The 22,366-nt window shown below is 28.8% G+C and overlaps 1 protein-coding gene across 1 annotated transcript in view; it reads right to left on the minus strand.

Annotated features, from left to right (window-relative positions):
* LOC128394073 (probable serine/threonine-protein kinase DDB_G0282963) overlaps window positions 1-22,366 on the minus strand; it is a 33,185-nt gene that overhangs the window by 1,575 nt on the left and 9,244 nt on the right. The window contains exons 2-9 of the mRNA XM_053354321.1: window positions 17,119-17,154; window positions 15,632-15,856; window positions 3,362-3,619; window positions 3,154-3,248; window positions 2,256-2,580; window positions 1,217-1,810; window positions 1,062-1,139; window positions 67-210 (exon numbers count right to left, since the gene is read on the minus strand). Of these exons, the coding sequence (XP_053210296.1) occupies window positions 67-210; window positions 1,062-1,139; window positions 1,217-1,810; window positions 2,256-2,580; window positions 3,154-3,248; window positions 3,362-3,619; window positions 15,632-15,856; window positions 17,119-17,154 (1,755 nt within the window). The remainder of the gene's footprint in view (window positions 1-66; window positions 211-1,061; window positions 1,140-1,216; window positions 1,811-2,255; window positions 2,581-3,153; window positions 3,249-3,361; window positions 3,620-15,631; window positions 15,857-17,118; window positions 17,155-22,366) is intronic.

Here is a 22,366-nt window from a genome sequence, read left to right on the forward strand (position 1 = left end):
ATATGATAGTTTTGTATATTAATACTCGTTTGTGGTCAATATTTTTCATCTTAATTGACTTCTTACCATGGGTACAACCTTGACCTAAAAGGACAGCGTCTTCTGGACAAATGTCACACTTGATACCCTGTAAACCTTGTTTACATACACATCGACCGGTCATCTGTTCACAATCACCTCGAACTGACCCACTCTTGTTACATGAACAGGCTGAGGATGAGAAGATGATAAAATAGAGAGAGAGAGAGAGAGAGAGAGAGAGAGAGAGAGAGAGAGAGAGAGAGAGAGAGAGAGAGATTACAAATCAAGTTGACTCGACAAATTATGTATCATCTTCAGGCAATGGGAATATTTTAAAAGTGTCACAACAACAAGAGTGTGTATCAAACTCGGAAGTGAGACAAAAAGGTGAATCAAATTGTGTCATCAAAATAGTGAAAATTTTCAACATCAATGTAATCAACCGACTCTCTATCAATTGCCTGTGAAGTTGAATCAGTTTCGCTTGAGGCTAAACAGAAAAGTACAAAAAACTGATGTTGTTAAGATGAAAAAGACAAAAAAAAGTTTTCCAATCAAAATGGATGAAATTGACTTTTATCTTCATCTTTATCTTTATCATCATAATCATCGTGATTCAGTTTCAGTTTTCATGGTGAGTATATAGATGAAAATGAACTTTAAACTTCAATATCGACCAATTGACAAATTCAAAGCTCAAAACAGCAGCAAAATTCAAATTTAGAAACAAAATATCAGTAAATAGATAAACGATAAGAATAGATAACAAAAAAAAATGAACAAGCAATTTCATGATAGTATCGCCATGGGAATATATTCAACTTTTTTTCATGTTACAGATGAAAAATTTTATTCACTTCTAACCAAAGATAGAAACAGATAAAAATATAAAGTTCATGATAATAATCGCAGATGATGATAAGTTGGTGACAACAATTGATGATAATCCATCAATTGACAAGAAAAAGAAAACATTGTTACTTTAGTCAACTGATTAATCTTAATCAGTTATTCATTCAAATTCTGATAGTGATACTTACGTATGCATCCATTGTTTCCCTCAGATATTTTATGAAGTCCCCAGAATCCTGGTTTACATCGGTCACACTGAATTCCCCCTGTGAATTTGAATAAAAGAAATACAAATTGTTACAATTGTTATATTAATTTCTCTGCTTCTGATAATCTTACTTACCTACACCCGTTTTACATTGGCATTGATTGGAATTCGGATCACAGGTTAATGAATTGGAACCCAGTTTATTACAGTTACAAATTTCCGGACAACCGGCCTGATTCAGGCCTAAAGCGGGTGTTAGTCCATCGGCACAACAACCATAAGTCGTGGTGTTACAATGAACCTTAAAGGCAACGTCTTGGCAACACTTTGCATAGGAACCATCTCGTTGGCAGTAACTGAAAACGGGACAAGATTTGGAACCCGATTCATCACCACAATAATAATCTAAGCCCGTTGATGGATTAACCAGGGGAGATGATCCATCGCACATCGTCAATATACTTTGACCATAACATTTGTCTCTCGATTCAATTCCAATCTCTTGTTGTCGACGACAAGCTTCCTCTTGGAGTTTACATTCATTCTCATAAAGTCTTCCATCAGAACCACAGACATAATTTTCACGATTTTCATCCTTCATTGGACACGAATATGAACAAATACAATGAGGTATTCCGGTTGCATCGTAATCACAAACACCACCAAATCTACAGGTATTCTGATCACAAGTATCAATATAACCAAATGATGTCGATCCGAAATTCATAACTAAAAAATCCCGATAGAAATGTAACCAACCAAAGGGATAAGAAAAAGGATAAATCTAATTAGTAATAAGGATTAACATTTCCATCAATTTGGATTAACAGTTTTTCATCTCGAAAAGCAAATGATGATGGAAAATAATATCATTCAAACTGAGTGGACAACAGGTAAGGGAGAGAGAGGATAGAGATGGCCAATGGTCAAGCAAACAGAGAAGGAGAAATGATAAGATTGATTATATTGAAGTAAAAGTAAAAGATTATACATATTTAGATTTCTTATTAGATATTTAATTCATGCTCTTTTCCCTTGAAAATATAAGACAATTAGATTAGATATAGAAAGTGATTTATTGATTGTTGATTAGATTTTCTTTTAGTATTATTTTACTTTTTTTTTGTATTGGTCAAGTTGTTTGTTTTGTTTTTCTGTGTAACAGTTTACTCACTCATCTGGGAATCTTGACATTCACCGAAAAAATTAACACTAAGGTCAACCTTTCGTTGACAGGCAGTTAACCTCATTTGACATTCATTGGTATAAGTGTAACCATCCGTTGAGCAAACAGGCTCATAGAAAGATGGACAATCTTTTGGACAAACACAGAAACCGATCTCACAGTGGGCACCATATTTACAATGGACATTTGAGCAAAGGTCACAGTGACCCTTCGAGGTGACCGTAAGGTATTGACGTTTCTGACAAGAGGTTAACCGTAATGAGCATTCATTTGAATAATTGTTTCCATCGCTACCACAAACAGGATCATCATCCTTTTATCAGTTCCAAATAATCAATGACCATCATGATGATAAATGAAGAAGATAAAAAAATCTCATTTCAATTTCAAAAGTTCTGGTTGGTTGATGTTCATTTTTCAAGGTAAAATCATTGAAAGGTAATAATAAAGTCAACACAATTAAAGTGAATCAAATCTTACCAACAAATTAACATTTAGATTGATTCAGTTTATGGTTAATTGTTTAAAGATCATTATTGGCTACCCTGTAAGTATCTGATCACCAGTACAAAGTATTTATGGAAAACAGAGTTTCCCAGAAAAAAAGTGTATTAGATCAATTCAATGGATAATTGTGTTAACTTTACTATTATCATTAATTGTTCACATTTAATTAGAGTTTAATTTTTTTCTCTAATTACTATTACCATGAATAACCATTACAATTAATTATTATTATAATTTAATATTATAAATGAATGTATTTAATTAATTGTAAGTTGAACGTCAATAATTGATGATTGTTATTGTTAACATAAGATATTATTAGGTTAATGGTAATAATAATTATCAATTTATGAGCATAATTAAAAGTAATCAAGTTTACCTGAGTACAATTAACTGGACATTGGCATAATACTTGACCAGTTTCATTGATATCACAGTTTGAATAAAATTGACAATGGACATTATCACAACCTCCTGAAAATGGAGACGAAAGTAAGAAAAGAAAATATCAAAATTCTGAGAAAAACTGAACTTTTAGAACGTTTTTTTTTCTGTCCATCGAATCGAAATGAACATTTCGAACTCACCACATTCCTTTGAATGGACAATCTTCAATTGAATACCCTCTTTACAAGATTCCCTTCTGAGGACACATTCATTTGTATAAAATAAACCATCAGAGGCACAAACGGGTTCGTAGTGATGTGAACATGTTGGACATGAACAGGATCCAGGGGATTCAGGGGATTCTTGAACACAGATTGTACCATTATCACACTTGATTAAATCACAGTTACTGTTATTAGAATTGTTTCCAACGTTATTGGTAAGAATATTGGAATCATCTGAAATGAAAAGATGGCAAAAATCATTACCGAACATGAGAAAAAGTTTGGAAATTTTCTGTTTCGAATTTCAGAAAAAAAAAGTTCAACCAAAATTCTTATCCTTCAATTCACTTGATGAATATATTTATCGATGAATAAATCATGGTCACATTATCAATCATCAATTTAAAATTCATTCATGATGAATACTATTAATATTTATATTATCATCTTGATCTGTTTTGATTAATATTTCATTCAGTCAAGAGATAAATTATTTCTATCCGATAATAAATAGTAACTTGATATTCAGAAATACATGAGATTATTTGAAAAGTTTCAATTGAAAGATCAACAGATTGAATATAATAGTGAAGATGAAGATTATCTAATCTTATTGTAATTTACGTTAATCTTAAAAGTTGATTGTTGACAATTTAAGGTATTGCGATTTATCAAATCAAATGAAACAAATACAACATTTGATTTACAGATAATTGTAATCAGTCATTCAATTCAATCAAACTGTAGATTTGAATAGTTAATCATATTGTCAGAGAGCATTTGAAATGTCAAGTAGCAAAAGTAATCTAAACTCAAGTTAATCCTTGACGATCTTTGAATAGAATTTTTTTTCACAAGAAATTCATAAGAAAAATTCATCATCGACACATGATAAGTTCATCCCACTCAGAAAATGAATACAAAAATAGCAATCAATTGGTTATCATGTTGATATCAAAATGTTATCCCAAATGTATCAATGAAACAATGAAATTCACTATTAATGTGCTAATCTATCGTAATTATATTTCAGGATAATATCCATGAAATTCATGATAATCAGTAGAATAATAAATAAAATATGTTCCAATCTGATTAATCTGTTATTATCGTTATCTGAATCTTTTATTGTTTATTGTTTCCATATTTGTATCTTAATACATGAATATGAAGGGGAAAAATCAATTGATTCTGTATTTCAATGTAATAACTAATAGATAACAATGTTTACTCATGATAATAATATGGAACCAGATAAATACTCGTGTAAATATCAAGGTGATTATCATGATTAAACTGAGTTACAGTCAACTTTTATATTTAGGGAGCAGTTTTTGCTTATCACTTTTTATTTGTGTATAAATATTATATTACCAATAATGATGATGGTGATAATCGGGATAATGATAATCATGTGTGACTTTGTGATGATGATGATGAGAAGATGATAGATGATTGAGATAGAAGATCATGTAAATCCGTGGAGGTTTTTTCTCATCTTTTTTCATCTCTCCACTCAGAAGTCAGAGAGAGAGAGAAAGAGAAAGAGAGAGAGAGAGATGATGCTGATGATGAAGGAGTGATATTAATGACGCTTTTACTTGTGAGCAAAATTAAGAACCTGAAGAGTTGGTGGTGGGATAAAGATGAGAAACTATTAAGAGTAAAACTATTCTAATCATCATCTTCATCTTCATCATGAAATAATTTTTTTATGGGTAAATGATTGATGGATTTAAGTGTAATAAGATATGATTGAGTTTTTTGTGGGTCTTGTTATTATCATTATCGTGATCATCATTCAGACATTCAGGGGTTGATATTGAAGATGAGAATGAAACATTTATGTAGGAGAGCTGGTATAATGTATGTGTGTGTGAGAGAGAGAGGAAGGTTAAAGGGTAAATGATGATGATGATAGTGGTGGTGGAAAGAGGAGGAGGTGATTGTGGTAAATTACACATGGTTAATACTGTTATTAGTTATCTGAATGCTCAATCACCATGAAAGATATTGTGTTATGATGAATGCATGGAATGGTTAAACATTTTTTTCTGCTTATTCGATGAAAAAAAGTTCCATTCTTCTTCTCAAAGAGCATATGAATTCTGAGCTGATTTCCATCATGTTAATGAGTAAACAATAATTTTCTTCTCGCCATTTTTCATTCAACTTAAATTCATGACATTTCACAGCATCATCATGATAATCTTCATATTCTACATCTACTAATAATTATCTGCTCAATAATCTTGAACAATCTTGGAAAACTTCATTCATTCTGTTTCTTTTTCCTCTTTCAGAGAGAGAGAGAGAAAGAGAGAGAGAGTTTAAAATGAAGATAAATATCTCTCTCTCTCTCTCTCTCTTGCTAGCAAACAGTTAATAAGTTTTACAGGAAGATGATAAAGTGATGATGAAGGTAACAGAAAGAAAGATAAATGAGAGATGATGAAGATAAAGTTAAAAGAGAATAAAAAATAAGAGTTTGTCACAAGAGAGAAAAAAACAGCAACAACATAACTTTTATTTTCTTTTACCTTCATCTTACCAGAATTTTCTCCACCCTTTTCTTATCTCCATCATCTTCAACATTCTATTAATTTATAATTTCTCTTCTTTCATGATGATGATAATCTATCAGATGAATGACAATCCTTTCAAGAGGGAAGAGATGAGCACAAAAAAACGAGTTAAGATGAGAAAAAGTAAACGAAGAAAAATTCTTCATGATAATACTTCATCATTCCAGGGAGATAATTACATTGAAAAGGTATCTCCATGTTGATGAGAAAATTCAATTTATAACTTTAAGATGAGGATGAAGATGGGTAAGACATTGACACTCCTTTTCCTAATTTACTTGATTGGTAATTTATCTAATTAACTAATACATATTTTCATCTTTATTTTCATTGTACAAATGAAATTCATCTTCCTAACCACCAGAACTTTGTTCAGTTATGATTGACATTTCATCTCAATTTATTTTATCCCCAACTCGAAGGTTACATCTCGAAAATATTGCCAATCGATTTCAATGATTTTCATCATTCATTATTTTGTAATTCTAATAAAAAAAAAGCTGAAAAACTTTTGAAATTGTAATTAAATTTGATGGCTCACAATTTGGTTCCTCAGAATTTCATCTCCAACGTTTAAATATTGAACAATCAGTTTTTACCAAAATCTTAATTGTTAAACTTGAAAAGATTATCCGAGTGATTAAATATCTTGGATCACATTTAAGCCGATCCTTAATCTGAAGGCTTCTTGAATTTTCATGGTGATTCTATTCAGTATTCATACGCATCATCTTATCATTTCATCATCATGATAAATATTTGGTAAGATAATATTTACACACTAGTTCAGTGTTAAATTCAGAGCTTAGGTCAGAGATAATGTTCAGAATAGAGGGAAAAAGTTATATCTATCATTTCGATAATAATTCTGTATGTTCAGCATTTTCTTTTCCCTATTAGATTTGTAAATCATTTGGTCCCTTCTCATGATAAAAGTTGGATATCTTCATGATGAATTCAATTCGAAAGGAACATTTTTTATTCTAATTTCAGATTAATTAGTTTTTTCTTTTTACCTTCAACTCTCTCTCTCTCTTTTCTTGTATCTAATCATTTAGATTATCAAGTGAAGTGTCTCCTCATCATGATGACAATGATGAAAGTGATAGGATGAGACTAAGTTATCCATTGAATACATTGTCCTCCACCTCACTCTGTCTCTTCACATCTTCATCTTCATCTTCATCCTCTGTTGTCATTCCCAGTTCATCTCAATCTTTAAGTGTTACTACTCATTCACTACTCTCCATCACCTCCTATTCCAACTTCCATATAAGATGTTACTCTTTTTCTCACTCAATATATAAAATCCATGTTCACTTTTTATCCTCTCTCACTCTCACTCTCACTCTCTGTTAACTTCATTATCTACCCTGGGAATTGATTGTGATCAACTTAATTTACAATTGACTATGAATCCAATGTTACTGTTATTTTCTCTGAGTCCAGAAACATTTAACAATAAAGAATAGTCTTATCGAGTGATCATCATGACAATCATCATGAGCAACAAATCATCATCCTGATCAAAGATAAAAGCTAATTAAGATTGATTAAATTGTAATTAAAGTAACAACATTAATGATAATCAACACATTAAACTAGTTAATCTGTTTTTTTTTCATACATTATCAAACTCTCATTTTGATAACATAATATCACACAAAAAAATTTGTATCACTAATAATAATCAACTTAATTAAAAGTTAATCTTATTATGGTTTACTGAATAATCAATTCAATATCACAATAAAAATATTACAATCAAGTCAATTATTTTCATCATATTTCCATTGACAATTAGCATGATAATGATTACACATGAGATGAACATGATTAAGTTTGATTGTTCAACACATTATTATCAATTATTCAAAGGTGTCACTTTGGTTTCAGGGGTTTTATCATGAACAGAAAAAAATATTAAATTCAAACTTAAGAATTGAATTAATTTTCTCAGTTTCATGATATAAAATGCTGAATAAACATCATATTGTTCAGGGTTATCTAATCATGAGGAAATTATATAAATATTCACATATAATCAACTTGAATAATAATGAAAAGTAAAAATAATCAAAGTATAATTCAAATGCCCGGAGGCCTTTATTTGTATCCCTTGTAAAGATATTTAATATTATCTTAATATTTTTGTTTCTTATTTACCGTTACTTTATCTCTCATATACTCAATTCGTTGCCAGCTTTTCACATTCTATCATGTTCATGGTGGAAGATGAAGAAAATTCTGTAAATTTCTACATTTGAATATTAACTTATATGGAACATGGTGAAGAAAAAGTTCCAAATCAAATTCTATACTTCAAATTAGAACAATTTGCATTTCGATAATTTCTTGATATTTTTTCTCTTCTCATAAGGTTACATGAAATACGATGTCAAGTATCAGATGAATGAGATTCTTTCTTTGATTCTTTCCAATTCCAAGTTCAGATTTCATTCTTGTTTCAGGTCTTCAGGGAACTTTCAGTTTCTTTTAATAATATTAAATGAACTGAATACACACACATGAGATAGGAAGTGGAATTAAGATTTATATCTTATTAATCAATTCAAAGATTCTCTCTCACTTATTCTTGATTAACTTAATTTTATCCCAATAAATGAAAGTCTTGAGATTAATCAATGAATCAAGTGATCAAAACGAAACCCACCATGAGCGATATGATAACTTACATAAATCATTGAATTTCCATCAGGAATTTAATCCTCGACAACATTATCATCATCATGATATTTCATGGAAATTGTAAGAGATTCATTCATCTGATTAAGTTAATTTAGTTGTTGGTTAGTTAACTAAACACATAATGTGTACTTTTATTAGCTTCAGAACTTTTTTCATTTTTTTTCTCCATCGAAATTGTGAAAATAAAATAAGATAAAAGTTTGACATAAACATTGATTATGATTTATTATTAACTCAGAACTTTTCTCTTGTTATCATGTAGCCGATGATTATTAAATTATCACTCCCTGTGAGAGATCAGAAACCGTTAATATTAATAAAAGAATGGAATCATTAACAATAATTTTTAGAATTTGAAATTCGTTGAAAAGTTTTCAACAAAATTCGTTAACTATTAATAAAAAGTGAACATTTCTGATCATTTTTTTCACACTTTTCTACGATAAATTTCAGGTTCAATTCATGATGAAAAAATAGAAACATGATTGATATTCAACTGATGGTTGGATAAATTTAATCATGATTAATAATGAATCGTCATCATCATTAAGATGGTGAATAATAATCACTGATAAGGTGAAAAGATGAGGTGAAACTTTTTGTTCATCATGAAAAAACAGGTAAATTTTCATGGGGAAATATGAATCCTGAAAGTTGTTGTTGAATGAAATCTCGGTTTACACATGAACTCTTTCTCGAAAGTTTGGATTAAAATTAACCAACCATTGAATAGATTAATAATAGAATATAAATTATCATCAAATTAATTAAGAAATCAAGATGAAAGATGATGATGAGAAAGAAAAAACAAAAGAAAAAAGAATTGTTTCTCTTTGTGGAGATAATTCTAAGTCTGATTAATGAGTTTCTCATGAATTTTGAATGGATGATAAAAGTTGAATTCTTGTAAATACTTAATATTATTTGAGAGAAACAAATAAGCATGATGATATCGATGAAAGAAACAGAAATTTCTTTCATCATCCCCATCACTTCCTGATCATCCTCATCATCTTTAGATAAGTTTCGGTATCTCTCTCACTCTCTCCCTGTAAAAATATCTATGTCTCTGTCAAAGTCAATTAAGACATTTATTTTGAAAACATGTTCCAATGTGATATTAATCATGACTTAAATGATTGTTATCATCAGATAACTTTTACTTGAAATAATCATTTCTATCATCATCCTCATCCCTTATATATTTTTTCATCATGTTTCATATATCAGATTTTTTTTTCTCCCTCTTTCCTTGTGAGAGTGATCATCCTTATGATGATTATGATGATGATCATCATCATTGAAGATGATGGTACATGATAAAACTAATATTGTTCTTACTTTCTCTCTCCATCATCAAAATCAAAATCATCTTCATCTTCATCTTCTCTCATCATTTTATGAAAAGGATTTGCTGTTTTTATTTTTCCATCTTCATCTTCTTCCTCATCCTTTTATCAACAAACCTTGTTCCTTGTTGATTTCCTGATTACAAAGATATTATCATCATTGAATTGACGATAACATGAGAAATCTGTTAACTCTAATATCTAATTCAGTTGATTTCTTATCATGAATCATAGGAAATCAACAATAATCATGATTACTTTGGGGAAAAAGTCAATGAAAGTAAATTTAATCAACTTTTTCATCACCATGTCAATATTATTATATTTAATTTATCATGTAAAAATCATGAATATCATCAAAATTCATTTACTGTTCAGTTTATTCATGATAAAAGCTCAAAGACTCAAAACTGATCAGTCCCAATGATTAGGCTACGCAATTATCACCAAATTGAAAAAAATTGTATTGATAAAATCTCAATCAATTGATTATCATGATTCACTTTTTTCTTGACTAACTAATCTCTTAATTGTAATAGACTTAAACTAACAATTAAAGTGAATTAAATTTTGATCAATGATTACCAAGTCATTTGGTTGCAATAAGGTTTCCTGATCCAAAGGAAAGGATTAACAATCAATGAATTAAATACAATATAAGTAATAGTTAATAACTGTATTTAAGTAATTGAAACAATCCGTAAACAGAATAGTAAAATTAATATATTGGATTAAAGTGATTGAAAATAATCAACTGGATATAACAAGATTGATGAATGAAAATTTTTCCATGAGATGAACAATAAAATTGAATCCATTAGATTATCATGATAATCAGATAAATGTATCAATCAATTGAAATTATTAAACTTATTCCCTTGTACCTTCATTATCATGGTTGAGATGATTATATTTCAGGATTTATGGTTAAATTGTTTCACAATAATCATCATGATAATACAAATCAACATTTCTAGCATCGTAATAAACTATTGAGGTTGATATTGTATATTACATATGAATATGGATCAAAAATTGTTCTCATTAAAATTGAATATCGAATATTATTATTTTTTTTACTTCCTTATTCATGATCATCATCATGGTGAATATATATTTTGTATTTCCAAGTTTATACAATGAAAAATAACCTTGAACATCCTTGATGATGAGCTATCATTTTATCAGTAATAATTAATGAGCATCAGAATAAAATTTCAATAGGAAACGTAAAAGGATATTGGTGATGGAGGAAAAAAAGTTTAGGAATTTTTTTTTCCTCTTCATGATTGTGTTCATGATGATTAGGAGATGTGGTGATGTGGAATGGGGGTTGTAACAATTTTTAATAAACTAGACGAGATTATCATGATAATAATATAAAAATAATGATTATGATGATTAGTTGAATCAGATGAATAGGTTTGAGTTGGTGAACTTTGTCATTTAATGGATAATGATGATGGTGATTTAGGATTGTGGTGGGTCAAGGCGGATTAGTGGTGTATTAGGGAGGAGGAAATTTGACCACAAACTGAAAACAAGTCAGAGAGAGAGAGAGTGGATTGTAGGTGGGAGTGAATATGTGATGATAATATCAAAGTTTTTTTCTGCTTAGAAAAAAAATGGAAACTGAGAATGCTAAGGATTCTCATGATTCTCATGTTGTAAGCGTTAATAATAATGATGATGATGAAAATAACTGAAAATGAGGACACACTGAAAAAGGATGATAATATTTTATTTCCTCTCTCCTTGACTCTCTCTCACTCTCTCTCTCTCTCTATTTTTTCATCATCATTAACATAATGATTAAACTCATCATCATTGAGCTTTTCATGTTCATCCTCTATGAAACTCATGTGACTTGAATAATAACCATTGAAAGCGTCTACATGAATTCAATGAAAGAGACTCACTGAAAAATCATCATCATACTCACTGAATTCCTCCTCTATCATCAAGTGCCCAAGGTAAATTGATATTACACGATGAACAAAAAAGTAAACATCTTCAACCTTTCTGACCGATTCCATGTAATATATATTGAGTATTTCTCAATCTTTCATGATAAAAAAAAGATGTTCATATTCACTTTCAGTTGATAATTTTTTCTTCTTCTATTGAAAATGTTTACCTCCCAATACATAACAATAACATTGATAATCTGTAACTAAATATAACAATAACATACTCATCAGCATTTAACGTAAATTCATTCATGAGTATTTAATAATTGTCGTTACTTTTTTCATTAAATGATTCATTGATTCAGATTCAATGGATTCTATTATTACCTTTCCTCTTTATTATTATTATTAGAAATATTTTCAGCTCTATCAAAGGTTGACAATATTGATTGTTGTCATCGTCTTACTATTAATATACTCATATACTTATGTTCAATATCATGAATGACCTGTTCATCTTATGCTAATAATAAATTTCTTTATTCAGATTCATTGAGATGATTTTCAGTCGATAAGTAATAATTTAGTTACCATGTAAAGTACATTTCAACAATGGACAATATATTCAATCAGCATAATAGTAATTGTTAATTTATCATGATCACAATCAGAATGATAAACTATTGAACTTTTTTTATTATCACAATTCAGGATTTATTCATGATAAATCATGAGAGGATTTTTTCAATCGATAAGTTTGTAATCATTCAATTAACTTTTTCTTTGACTATGCAAAGTTTGAATCATGTAAATTTGATTAACTAAATTTAGTCTTGATCATTATTATAAATATTAAATGAAATAGCCTGAGGGTGATTAGTGAATCAACTTGTTAATCAAACAACAATTTTATATCACATATGAATGATTAACAATCAAAGTAAATCAAATCACTAATCAAGTTAAACCTTTACTCTTGTTAATCAATTACTTGATCATTGTGATATTAATTGTTTGATCTTAAACAAGGTAACATTTTTAAAGCTTAATTGTTACCTGAATGATGAGTGAATCTAATTATCATCGTAACCTAAATTTGTGATTAACTAGAGTCATTATTAATTTGATTATCATCACAACAATTTACATAACTGTTAATCATTTCAGACTCTATTAAAATCGTTGACTTTTATGAAATAACATTGAAAGTATTGATTTAATTGTAATCGTGTTGATAATCAATGGTAATTATCATGATTAGTTTTCATTCATCGACTAATTTGATAAAATTATCAGATTAAATAATTTTTACGATGAAACTTTTCACTGATTCTGATCAAGATAATCACTTAAGAGGCAACATTTATACAATTAATCATTAAATTGTTAAGGATTAGATTTATCGAAATTCAATTTAATTAGTTAACATTGAAATAGTTGATTGATCAACAGGTTTACATTGATTTCTATCATGAAATGAAGAGGGATGAAAAGTTCTGATTCTGAGGTGTCGACTGATTGAAATACTTCAAGATGATTACTTGAATTGAGAATTAATTTCTCATCATCATGGTTATCATGATAATAAGGTGAAGTTGATGAAATGATTTCATTTTGGTCTTTTCGAGTGAAAAGTTTCAACAAAAGACAGAAGATGATAATCATCATGATGATATTACATTGATCTGTCATAAAACCTGAACTGAATGTTAAAATAACCATGAAAAAAAAGTCTCTCTCTCAATAGGAACTGAACTGTTTCCTTTTTCCTCTGCTCTTCAATTATAAACCATTTGGAAGATGAAGATGATAGGAAAAGTTTTCTTCAAGAATTCAATGAATAACATGAGAAGAATGATGGTTACTAAAGGATAGAATCGTACATTTCATGGTAAAACTCAAATTCGTGAAATGGTGAACATTTTTTATCAATGGAAATTCATTGGAAAACTTTTATTTTCACTGATTTTCCATTCATTTATGAAGGACCACACAATTTTTCATGATTCTCATTCAACTGAGTATTCAGAGAAAAAAACCTTATCGAGTTTATCGTCAATTTGATATTCTGAAAAATATTTACATGATCTTTAAATTATATTAACATTTCGAGACTTTTTTTCCCATAAACTCTCAATGAATACTCAGGGTATTCATGATATTTGGGTACAAGAAAAAACTTACAAGGCTACGATTAAGATGAAACCTCATAACTTTTTTTTGATTGTTTTTCACAATAAGAATTAAGAATTGTAACCTTATTAATAAATAGACAGAAACAAATTACTAACAACAATCAAAGTTAATCAAACAATCAGAATTGAAATAAGCCAACAAACAATCAATTGAAATTAGATACTAATCACTATGATAGTAATTATCATGATAACTACTCAATTCATTAATAATTTGTTACGATTAATAAAATTTAAGGTAAAATGAATCATTTGAAATTTAAATTGCACAAAAAAGTTTCATAAGCTGATAATCATGATTAGAACTGGCAAAGTGTAAATATTACATTGTATACACATAACAATTTAGTTAAATTGTTACAAAGATCATTAAGTTAATCACACGATTAACAAATTTACACATAATAAACAAATCAGTTTCTCAAATGAGTAACACCCAATGAAGATTCATTGAAAAAAGACCAGAGAACCAGAAAAATTGACCACGAAAACAGTATATTGATTTGATACATAAAACTATCAACAACATTAGATGATAATTATGATTATCATCATCATCATCATCATTAGTAATCAAAGATGATGATAAGGCTTTTGTTTTTGCCCTCATTCAATTGGAAGCCATTGAAAAGTCAAGTAGGAGGGATAATGATAAAGTTGAAAAAAGGCCCATGTAAAAAAAGGTAGATATGTTTTATCAACCATGGAAACATGAAACTTATGAGTAGCTTTACCTGGATATTATTTTGGGTTATCATCCTTATCATCATCATCATCAACCTCTACCTTTAGCTTTGGTTTATTAGCCAAGCGTAGTTAAATCCAACCTTAATGCCATAACTAACCAAGCTTAATACATGTCTCATCAAATATACTGATCAAGATTAAAATACAACATTGAAAATTTACCGTTATATTAATATAACAACAATAGAAGTCAATGTTTTGTATTATTTACTTAAATTGTGTTTATACAATGAAAACAACAACAGATTAATTGGTTAGAAGGGAAAAAATTTACTGTAACAATTAACTGATATTCATTTTATCAATGATTAACCTTTTGATTAATTTGATAAAAAAAAGTAAAATTAATCAACTTCAACTGATAATTATATATGTCTAATATTTGTGACTGAAAATTTGATTATATTAAAGATAATGATGATAATTTATTGGTTAAACAATTAACAAGGATAATAGTTAATTGTGATTATCACGCAATGACACATACATAAGATAATCAGATGATCAATTTAAATAATCGTGGATGAAAATTTCACAATATCAGAAAATATTTTCATTCTCACTCCCATTTCCATGATTACTAAATCATCAAGTTAATCATTTCATGATAAATTGTTTAGGTATATGAATCGAAACTAAAATTATATTATCATCATTTCTCAATTTGATTCTGTACTAATGTGTATAAATGTGAGCCATAGGAGTCATGATAACCCTTTAATGATGGACAATAAATGAAATGACCACTTACCGTTATCACAGGTACCTTTATATTGGACGGTCAAAGGTAGTTGAAGATTACATGAAGTTAAATTAAGTTGACATAAATTGTTATAAGTTTTATTATCGTTTGCACAAATGGGCTCAATGGGAGTTGAATCACATTGAAAGTTATCACAGCGACATATTGATGCAATGTTATCTGAATAGCTATCGGGACTACAGCGACCACCAAAGGCACAAGAACAATGAGACCCTGTAAATATCAAGAGAAATAGAGAAAAGATTATATTTTGATTTCTAAATATATGAAAGTTCATTTGATTCGTTGTTGTATCTCATTTCATTTTCTATCTCTCTCTCTCATGGTAAATCCAAGGGTGGAAATATGTAATATCTGTGATTCCATGTACATACTGAAGATTATTTCAAATAAACATCATGAAGGTTATTTAATATTATCACATTGATAAAACTCAGAATTTGGGACTTTTACCCTTTAGGGTGAAAAACCTAACAAACTTTTACACAGGTCAAGTTTTTATGGGTTTGTTTTTACAGCATAATAAACTAAATGAAAACTTACCCTCAGGGCATTGAGAAAGGGAGAGCTTAATATTATATTAAATGTGTATATAAAATATTATTAACTCAACTTATTTGGTTAGGGATCTTCAGGAATTCCAATAATATATTTCATGAGAATTGTTTGAATTATCTCATTGCAATATCTTTGCGATTCTCAAACCAGTAGCACTCGAAAAATTTAAACTATTATGATTTAATATCTTTATCTGGATGGTCAGTTAGTGGTCAATAATGGTAAGGTTTCTGTGGTTGATGTTATATTTTTCTCTTTTCGTTCATTTTGACAGATAACTTTGGAACTTTTGATCATTTTCGAAGAAATTTTTTCAGCTTTTCCCTCTAAAAGTTGTTGTTTTTAGATTTATTTCTCACAAGTTCTGGATAAGATTAGAATTCTCTCAAATTTCTTCTATTTTCCTTCTACAATTGTTACATGTTTATTCTCATCTTCATCATCATCATCATCTTTCAGATGAACTCAAGTGATCACTAGGAAATAAGAATCTCTAATACAGATACACTTAAAGGGAAAAAAAGGAAAAAACACTCGAAAAAAAATAAGATCTTCAATAGAATCAATTTCTTTAGAACTTTTCTTTATTTTTATAGCCCCATATCTACTATATGTACTTCCTTGTTTATCTATCAATGGTCATTATGTCCAGAAGGCGTTCTCCATATTGAACCGGAAGTTTTCATGACAAAGTTCTGGTATGATGATAATGTAAACAATCAAAGCAAAGAAAACAATATTTCCCATCAAATAATAGAAACCAAAAAGATACAAAATAATCAGTGTATTAATACCCCCAATCAGAGACAGTTATAACCTCTAATATCTTACTAGAACTTATCACGAAACCGAAGAAAAAGTTTCTAAATCGATAATATTTGATATGAGAAAACTAAGAAAAAAAGAATGAATCTTACCTTCATGATAGAATGAACTTTTTTGAAACGGAAGATCTAAATTCGAGGTTTAAATCAGGTACGAGCCAAATGATGAATATTTTTTTCCAATTGTTGTCAATTGATATGAAAGAGAACAAAAAATAAAAAATTACTCAGAATATTTGGAACATTTAATTATACCACAATAAATATCATTCGGTAAGAATGAAATTCAAGGATAAAGTTCATTCATTGATATAATAACCTTTAAATATCGTTCACCATGTTACCTGTTGGGTATATAAGGTCAAACCTTTTTATCTTATTACAATGATGTCGGTGAAAACAAAATCTGATATGTTGAATGTATTTCATTTGAATGAGGGTAAAGAAACTCATCTGAGACTATCATGAACTTTATATAAATAAATTCAGGATCAAAGATTCAATCTCTGGAATGAATAACTTTCGGTCTATGTAAACATAGTCATGAGAATGTTAAATTCAAACAATACATTGTTATAAACATACTCGAAAACTATTGTTACTTATTGACTTTCGATATATTAAAATAAAGCAAGAAGAAAGTGATTTACCAAGTAAAAGGAGTGGTTAGTTATTCTTGAGGATATTACTCATGAAATGTCATCATTATCATGATAGAAATGAACATTTTGAAACCTTTAGAAATCACAAGTCAACTTCCTCTTTTCTCAATTCTCTATGGAACAGTAATAATGTTATCAATCTTAAATATAACTTGATTCGTATCTTTGAAATTAATCACGAACTTCAATCTATCATGAAACTTATCATGAAAATACTTGAGGAATTAATCTAGTTAATTGTAAACTATTACTTTCAATTCTTGTGTAGGTAAAATTTAATCAACAAAATGCTTTAATTGTGATAAATTTATCAGTTTGTACACAATTCTTGCTCTCTATTATTTGATATCATCATGTATTATCATGAGAGTATCATAATAATAATCATTATCATCATGATAATTACCAATGTGTTCATGGTAATGATGATAACATGATATAAGTAACAATTCAAGTGTAAACGTGTCAACCTAATTAGCCAAGATTTACCCTTGAGTTATTAATTATGAAAGGTTGACAAGATGCTTGGCAATGATAATAATATTAAGATGATCATCATCATCATAGTTTTAACAGTTAATGATAATGATAATATGATTAATATAATTATGAGAACTGAATCAGTGAAAATTAAGTTAGGATACTAAGCAAATCTTAATTTTGATTAACTGTTTTAAATGAAAAGTTTCCGTTCATCATTAGCATCCTTATCCTTTATAAAGGTAATTAAATCAAACTAACTGGAGACAATTTAAATTGTTTATTATCCTGAGAGATGTTAATTGTTTGTATATTGCTTTCAACTGAAAGTTGTAACATTAAATTGTTTACTTCAAATTTCATCATCTTCAAGACAAAATTTGATTATTATCAAGCAGTTAATTTCTTATTTGATTGATTTTGTCTTAATGATGTTTTCATTTGCATTAAGCTTAATCATCATCATCATCATTTAATTATTACAAGATAATTATAATACTGAAACCTTTCAACTGTCTAATTAAGGTGCAAGATGATGGTAACAATTAAGGATTCTGAGTGAACTCATTTAGCATCTTAATTAGTAGAGACTATTTCATCATTAATCCTTGATTACCTTTTAAATATTTACTTTTTTTTTCATCAACCACACACATACAATTCACAGATGCAACACCTAAAACTATTATTTCCTATTTCCTTTTCCTGTCCCTTTTCACATTCAATCAGAATCAAAATCAAGGCTGAGAAGATGAAAAAAAAGAGATGATACCCTTTTCCAGTCTATCTTCATGTCGCCTTATAATAAGATGACGATGAAGTTAGATTGATATATTTTCCTGTCTTTTTCAATATCAACTTCCGGTTTCTATTGAATTATCTTCATATCTTCACACACTCACAGACACGATAACTTGAAGGTTCATATAATGTGTACATAAATTTGTTGATGAATTAAGTAAAATAAATAACCTTTTTGTGGAGGAACTTCAATGTTGTTGTTAAGGTTACGCTGAGAGAACGGTAAAAGATGATGGAAGAACAGAAAAGTCTCTCTCTTTTCTTAGAAAGTATTAATCAAACATCTTAGTCTATGAGGTGAAGAAATTGAAATTAACTTTCTCACAAATGAATTAATCATATTTTTTCACATCACGACCACAATTAAGCCCAAGAATTAGTCGTAACTCTGATGGAAGCAAAAAATTCTGATACAATCGATTATGAAATTCTCCATGAAAATTTCATTCCTTGAATGAATTTCCATGTTAAATACACTATGGGATTTTTCCTTCCATAGGGTAAACATGGATAAAGTAAATAGCCCTAAGGATTACATGAGCGTAGATTTGGATCGTAAACTTTTTCACCGATATTCTTGTTCAGTAGAAAAGTTCAGTTTCTCTCTCTCTCTATCTTTCTCAATCATGATGAAGATAAATTGGAAAGATATCAGGGTAAACAAGATGAAGAAAAGATGATATTATGATGAGAAGGAAGTGAATGAGAAAGGATGAAGATGCTACAAAGTTTTACGTATTGTTACTTAATATAAACAAGAAGATAATCAATAATTTAGATGAGAAATTGGTTTTATCATCAACCTAATTGATGTTGATCCATTGAGAGAATCCAATTCAACTCGAATCTTTTGTTATCGTTTTAAGAACTTTTCAGAAAAAAAAGTTCGAAAAACAAATTTTCATACAACTATAACTTTCCAATCGTCTAAAGATCTCTTATGATGATAATCATGAACAGAGAGAAAATGATTCAATCTTCCTATGGAAGGTATTAGAGAGAAAAAAATATTCTCGATTGAGTTCTGGAAACTGTTTAATCGTTGATAAAACTTATCTTTCAGTTTCGAATCCTTTTCATTGTCTTAACATCACAACTTGATACTTCGTCTTCCTCCTTATCCCACCTTCATCTCTCCCACCGTGTATTTATCATGTCAAATATTTGTACAGTAAACAAAACCAGTTACATTGAAGAGCACACACAGAACTTTGTTTTCGAATAGAAAAAGAAACAAACAACAATATAACCTTTATCACTATTGAACTTTTTTCGAAGTCTTTTTTCCACCATGGAAAAAGACAAAAATCCATGATAGATCTCAGAGATTGAGAGTTCTGCCAATGTTTTTGCTTCTTCCAAAACGTTTTCCTCTTTGACTTCTACCCACCCCGCCGAGAAAATCAACACCAACCACACACTTTCACCTATTCCCACCACGATCTTACATTAATACTCCCATTCAATAATCTCCCTGGTTAATTTCAACATCAATCAACCATCAGAGTTGATGATTCTCAACTGATTAGCTTTTATTTAATTTCAATTCATTTGAAATACATTAATATGATTTCAATGAGAAATATGAATAATTAACAATAAAAGTGAAAACAATCAATCTTTCAAATCATTAATCTAATATATTATATAATATCATTTGTATCACTGTTACTGAGGATAATTAATCAAATGTTTAACATGATCAACAATTGATTCAGGTAAAAGTTTATCAATTAAATATTCAAATCACTATGGACACAAATAGTGGTATTTATGGTAATTAAAATACACCCAAGGAAAAATCTAGGGATCAATTAATTTTCTTACCAGGGAAAAGTGGGAATCATGATAATAGTTCAGATAACCATGATAATAGTTTCATTTATCATCAAGATACAGAATTTCCTAAATAATACTAATGATAATGGTAATAAATACAATTCAATTAATTTACATATTCAAATGAATAAGAACCTCACCCAATCTTTCATCATGATCAAAGTTAAAGATACAAAATAATAACAGTTGATTGGAAAAGAGAGAGAGAGAAATAGATTCTGATTAATTAACCTGAGATTGTGAGTGTCAACACAATAAAAGTAAAAAAAAGTATCATGATAATGATAACATACATGTAAGAGATTCTGTTAATTTCATTACTTTGAATGCTGATAATTTGATGGAATAACATTTATCTTGGAAACTTTTTTTTTCTCCAACCAAATTATAAGAATTGAATTAAGGTGAATACAATGTTACCATGGAGAAAGAGTATCTGAAAAATAGACTGGAATATCCTCTTTAAATGGTCAAGTGAAACAACGATGAGAATGGAAATTTAATTAAATGGAAATAGTGAATGAAGGAAATGAATACTTGATATGCTTTTACCTTAATTCATCTTAATACTTTATTCATCTTCTTCACCTGATCTGAGTAATTTTCATGGGATTGTCAACATTTTTACTGAACAAGAAAAAGAGTTGACAATTACACCGGTTGATGGTCACAATATGCTGAGAACAATTTTTATCATTCTTAATCAATCCAATTCTGTACTTGTCTTCATCTCTTTTTGCATGATGAACACAATCATCCTTTCACCATGAGATAACCATGATAATCTAATACAATGTAAATTATATCAAACTTAATGAACTATTTTTTGTTTCTATTCACCATCATCATGATAATGAACCATTTGATTTCGTGTCAAACTTCAATAATGATAACTTTCATCTCTATCAACAGTTCCTATCGTTATCCTAAACTTTTACCTTGATAATGATAAAACTAAATTGAATCATGAAAATTATTATTACTCTATCATCATCATGAGCATGATTATTATCATGGTTTATGAATATACCTTTTTTTTTATTCAGTGAAAATTTTTCACTCAAAAAAAACTGAACTTTTATCATGTAACTTTTTTTTTCATGATCATCAATTTTTACCACCAATCCCTGTGATCATTTTTTTAGTATTATTATCAATATAAATCATCATCATCGTGTTTGAAATTGAAGTGAAAGTTAATTAAAAATGATTAACATTAAGAATCGCAAGTCAATTTTACTTAATTGTAATCAATCAAAACTGTTAACTGGCATGAACATCTTAAATCATGATTGAAATTTGTTCCAAATGTAAATCAATTAATCATCAACTGTAAGAATACATATTTAATCAGGTAAAATTAGTTAATCATGATTAGATTGGTCAATTAGATTAATCTAGTTGACAAGAAGGTGGGAAAGTTTAAATTTTCTCATGAGTAAAGTTCATGATTAACATGATACAATTATTGGAATCACTCAGAAAGTATAATATTGGTGTTAATGTGGAAAAACCTTCGATCAGTTTGATGACTTGTTTTCACCAAAGTGGACAAATAA

This window comes from Panonychus citri, unplaced genomic scaffold, assembly GCF_014898815.1.
Source record: "Panonychus citri isolate SS breed McGregor unplaced genomic scaffold, ASM1489881v1 Contig00139, whole genome shotgun sequence".
Lineage (NCBI taxonomy): Eukaryota > Metazoa > Arthropoda > Arachnida > Trombidiformes > Tetranychidae > Panonychus > Panonychus citri.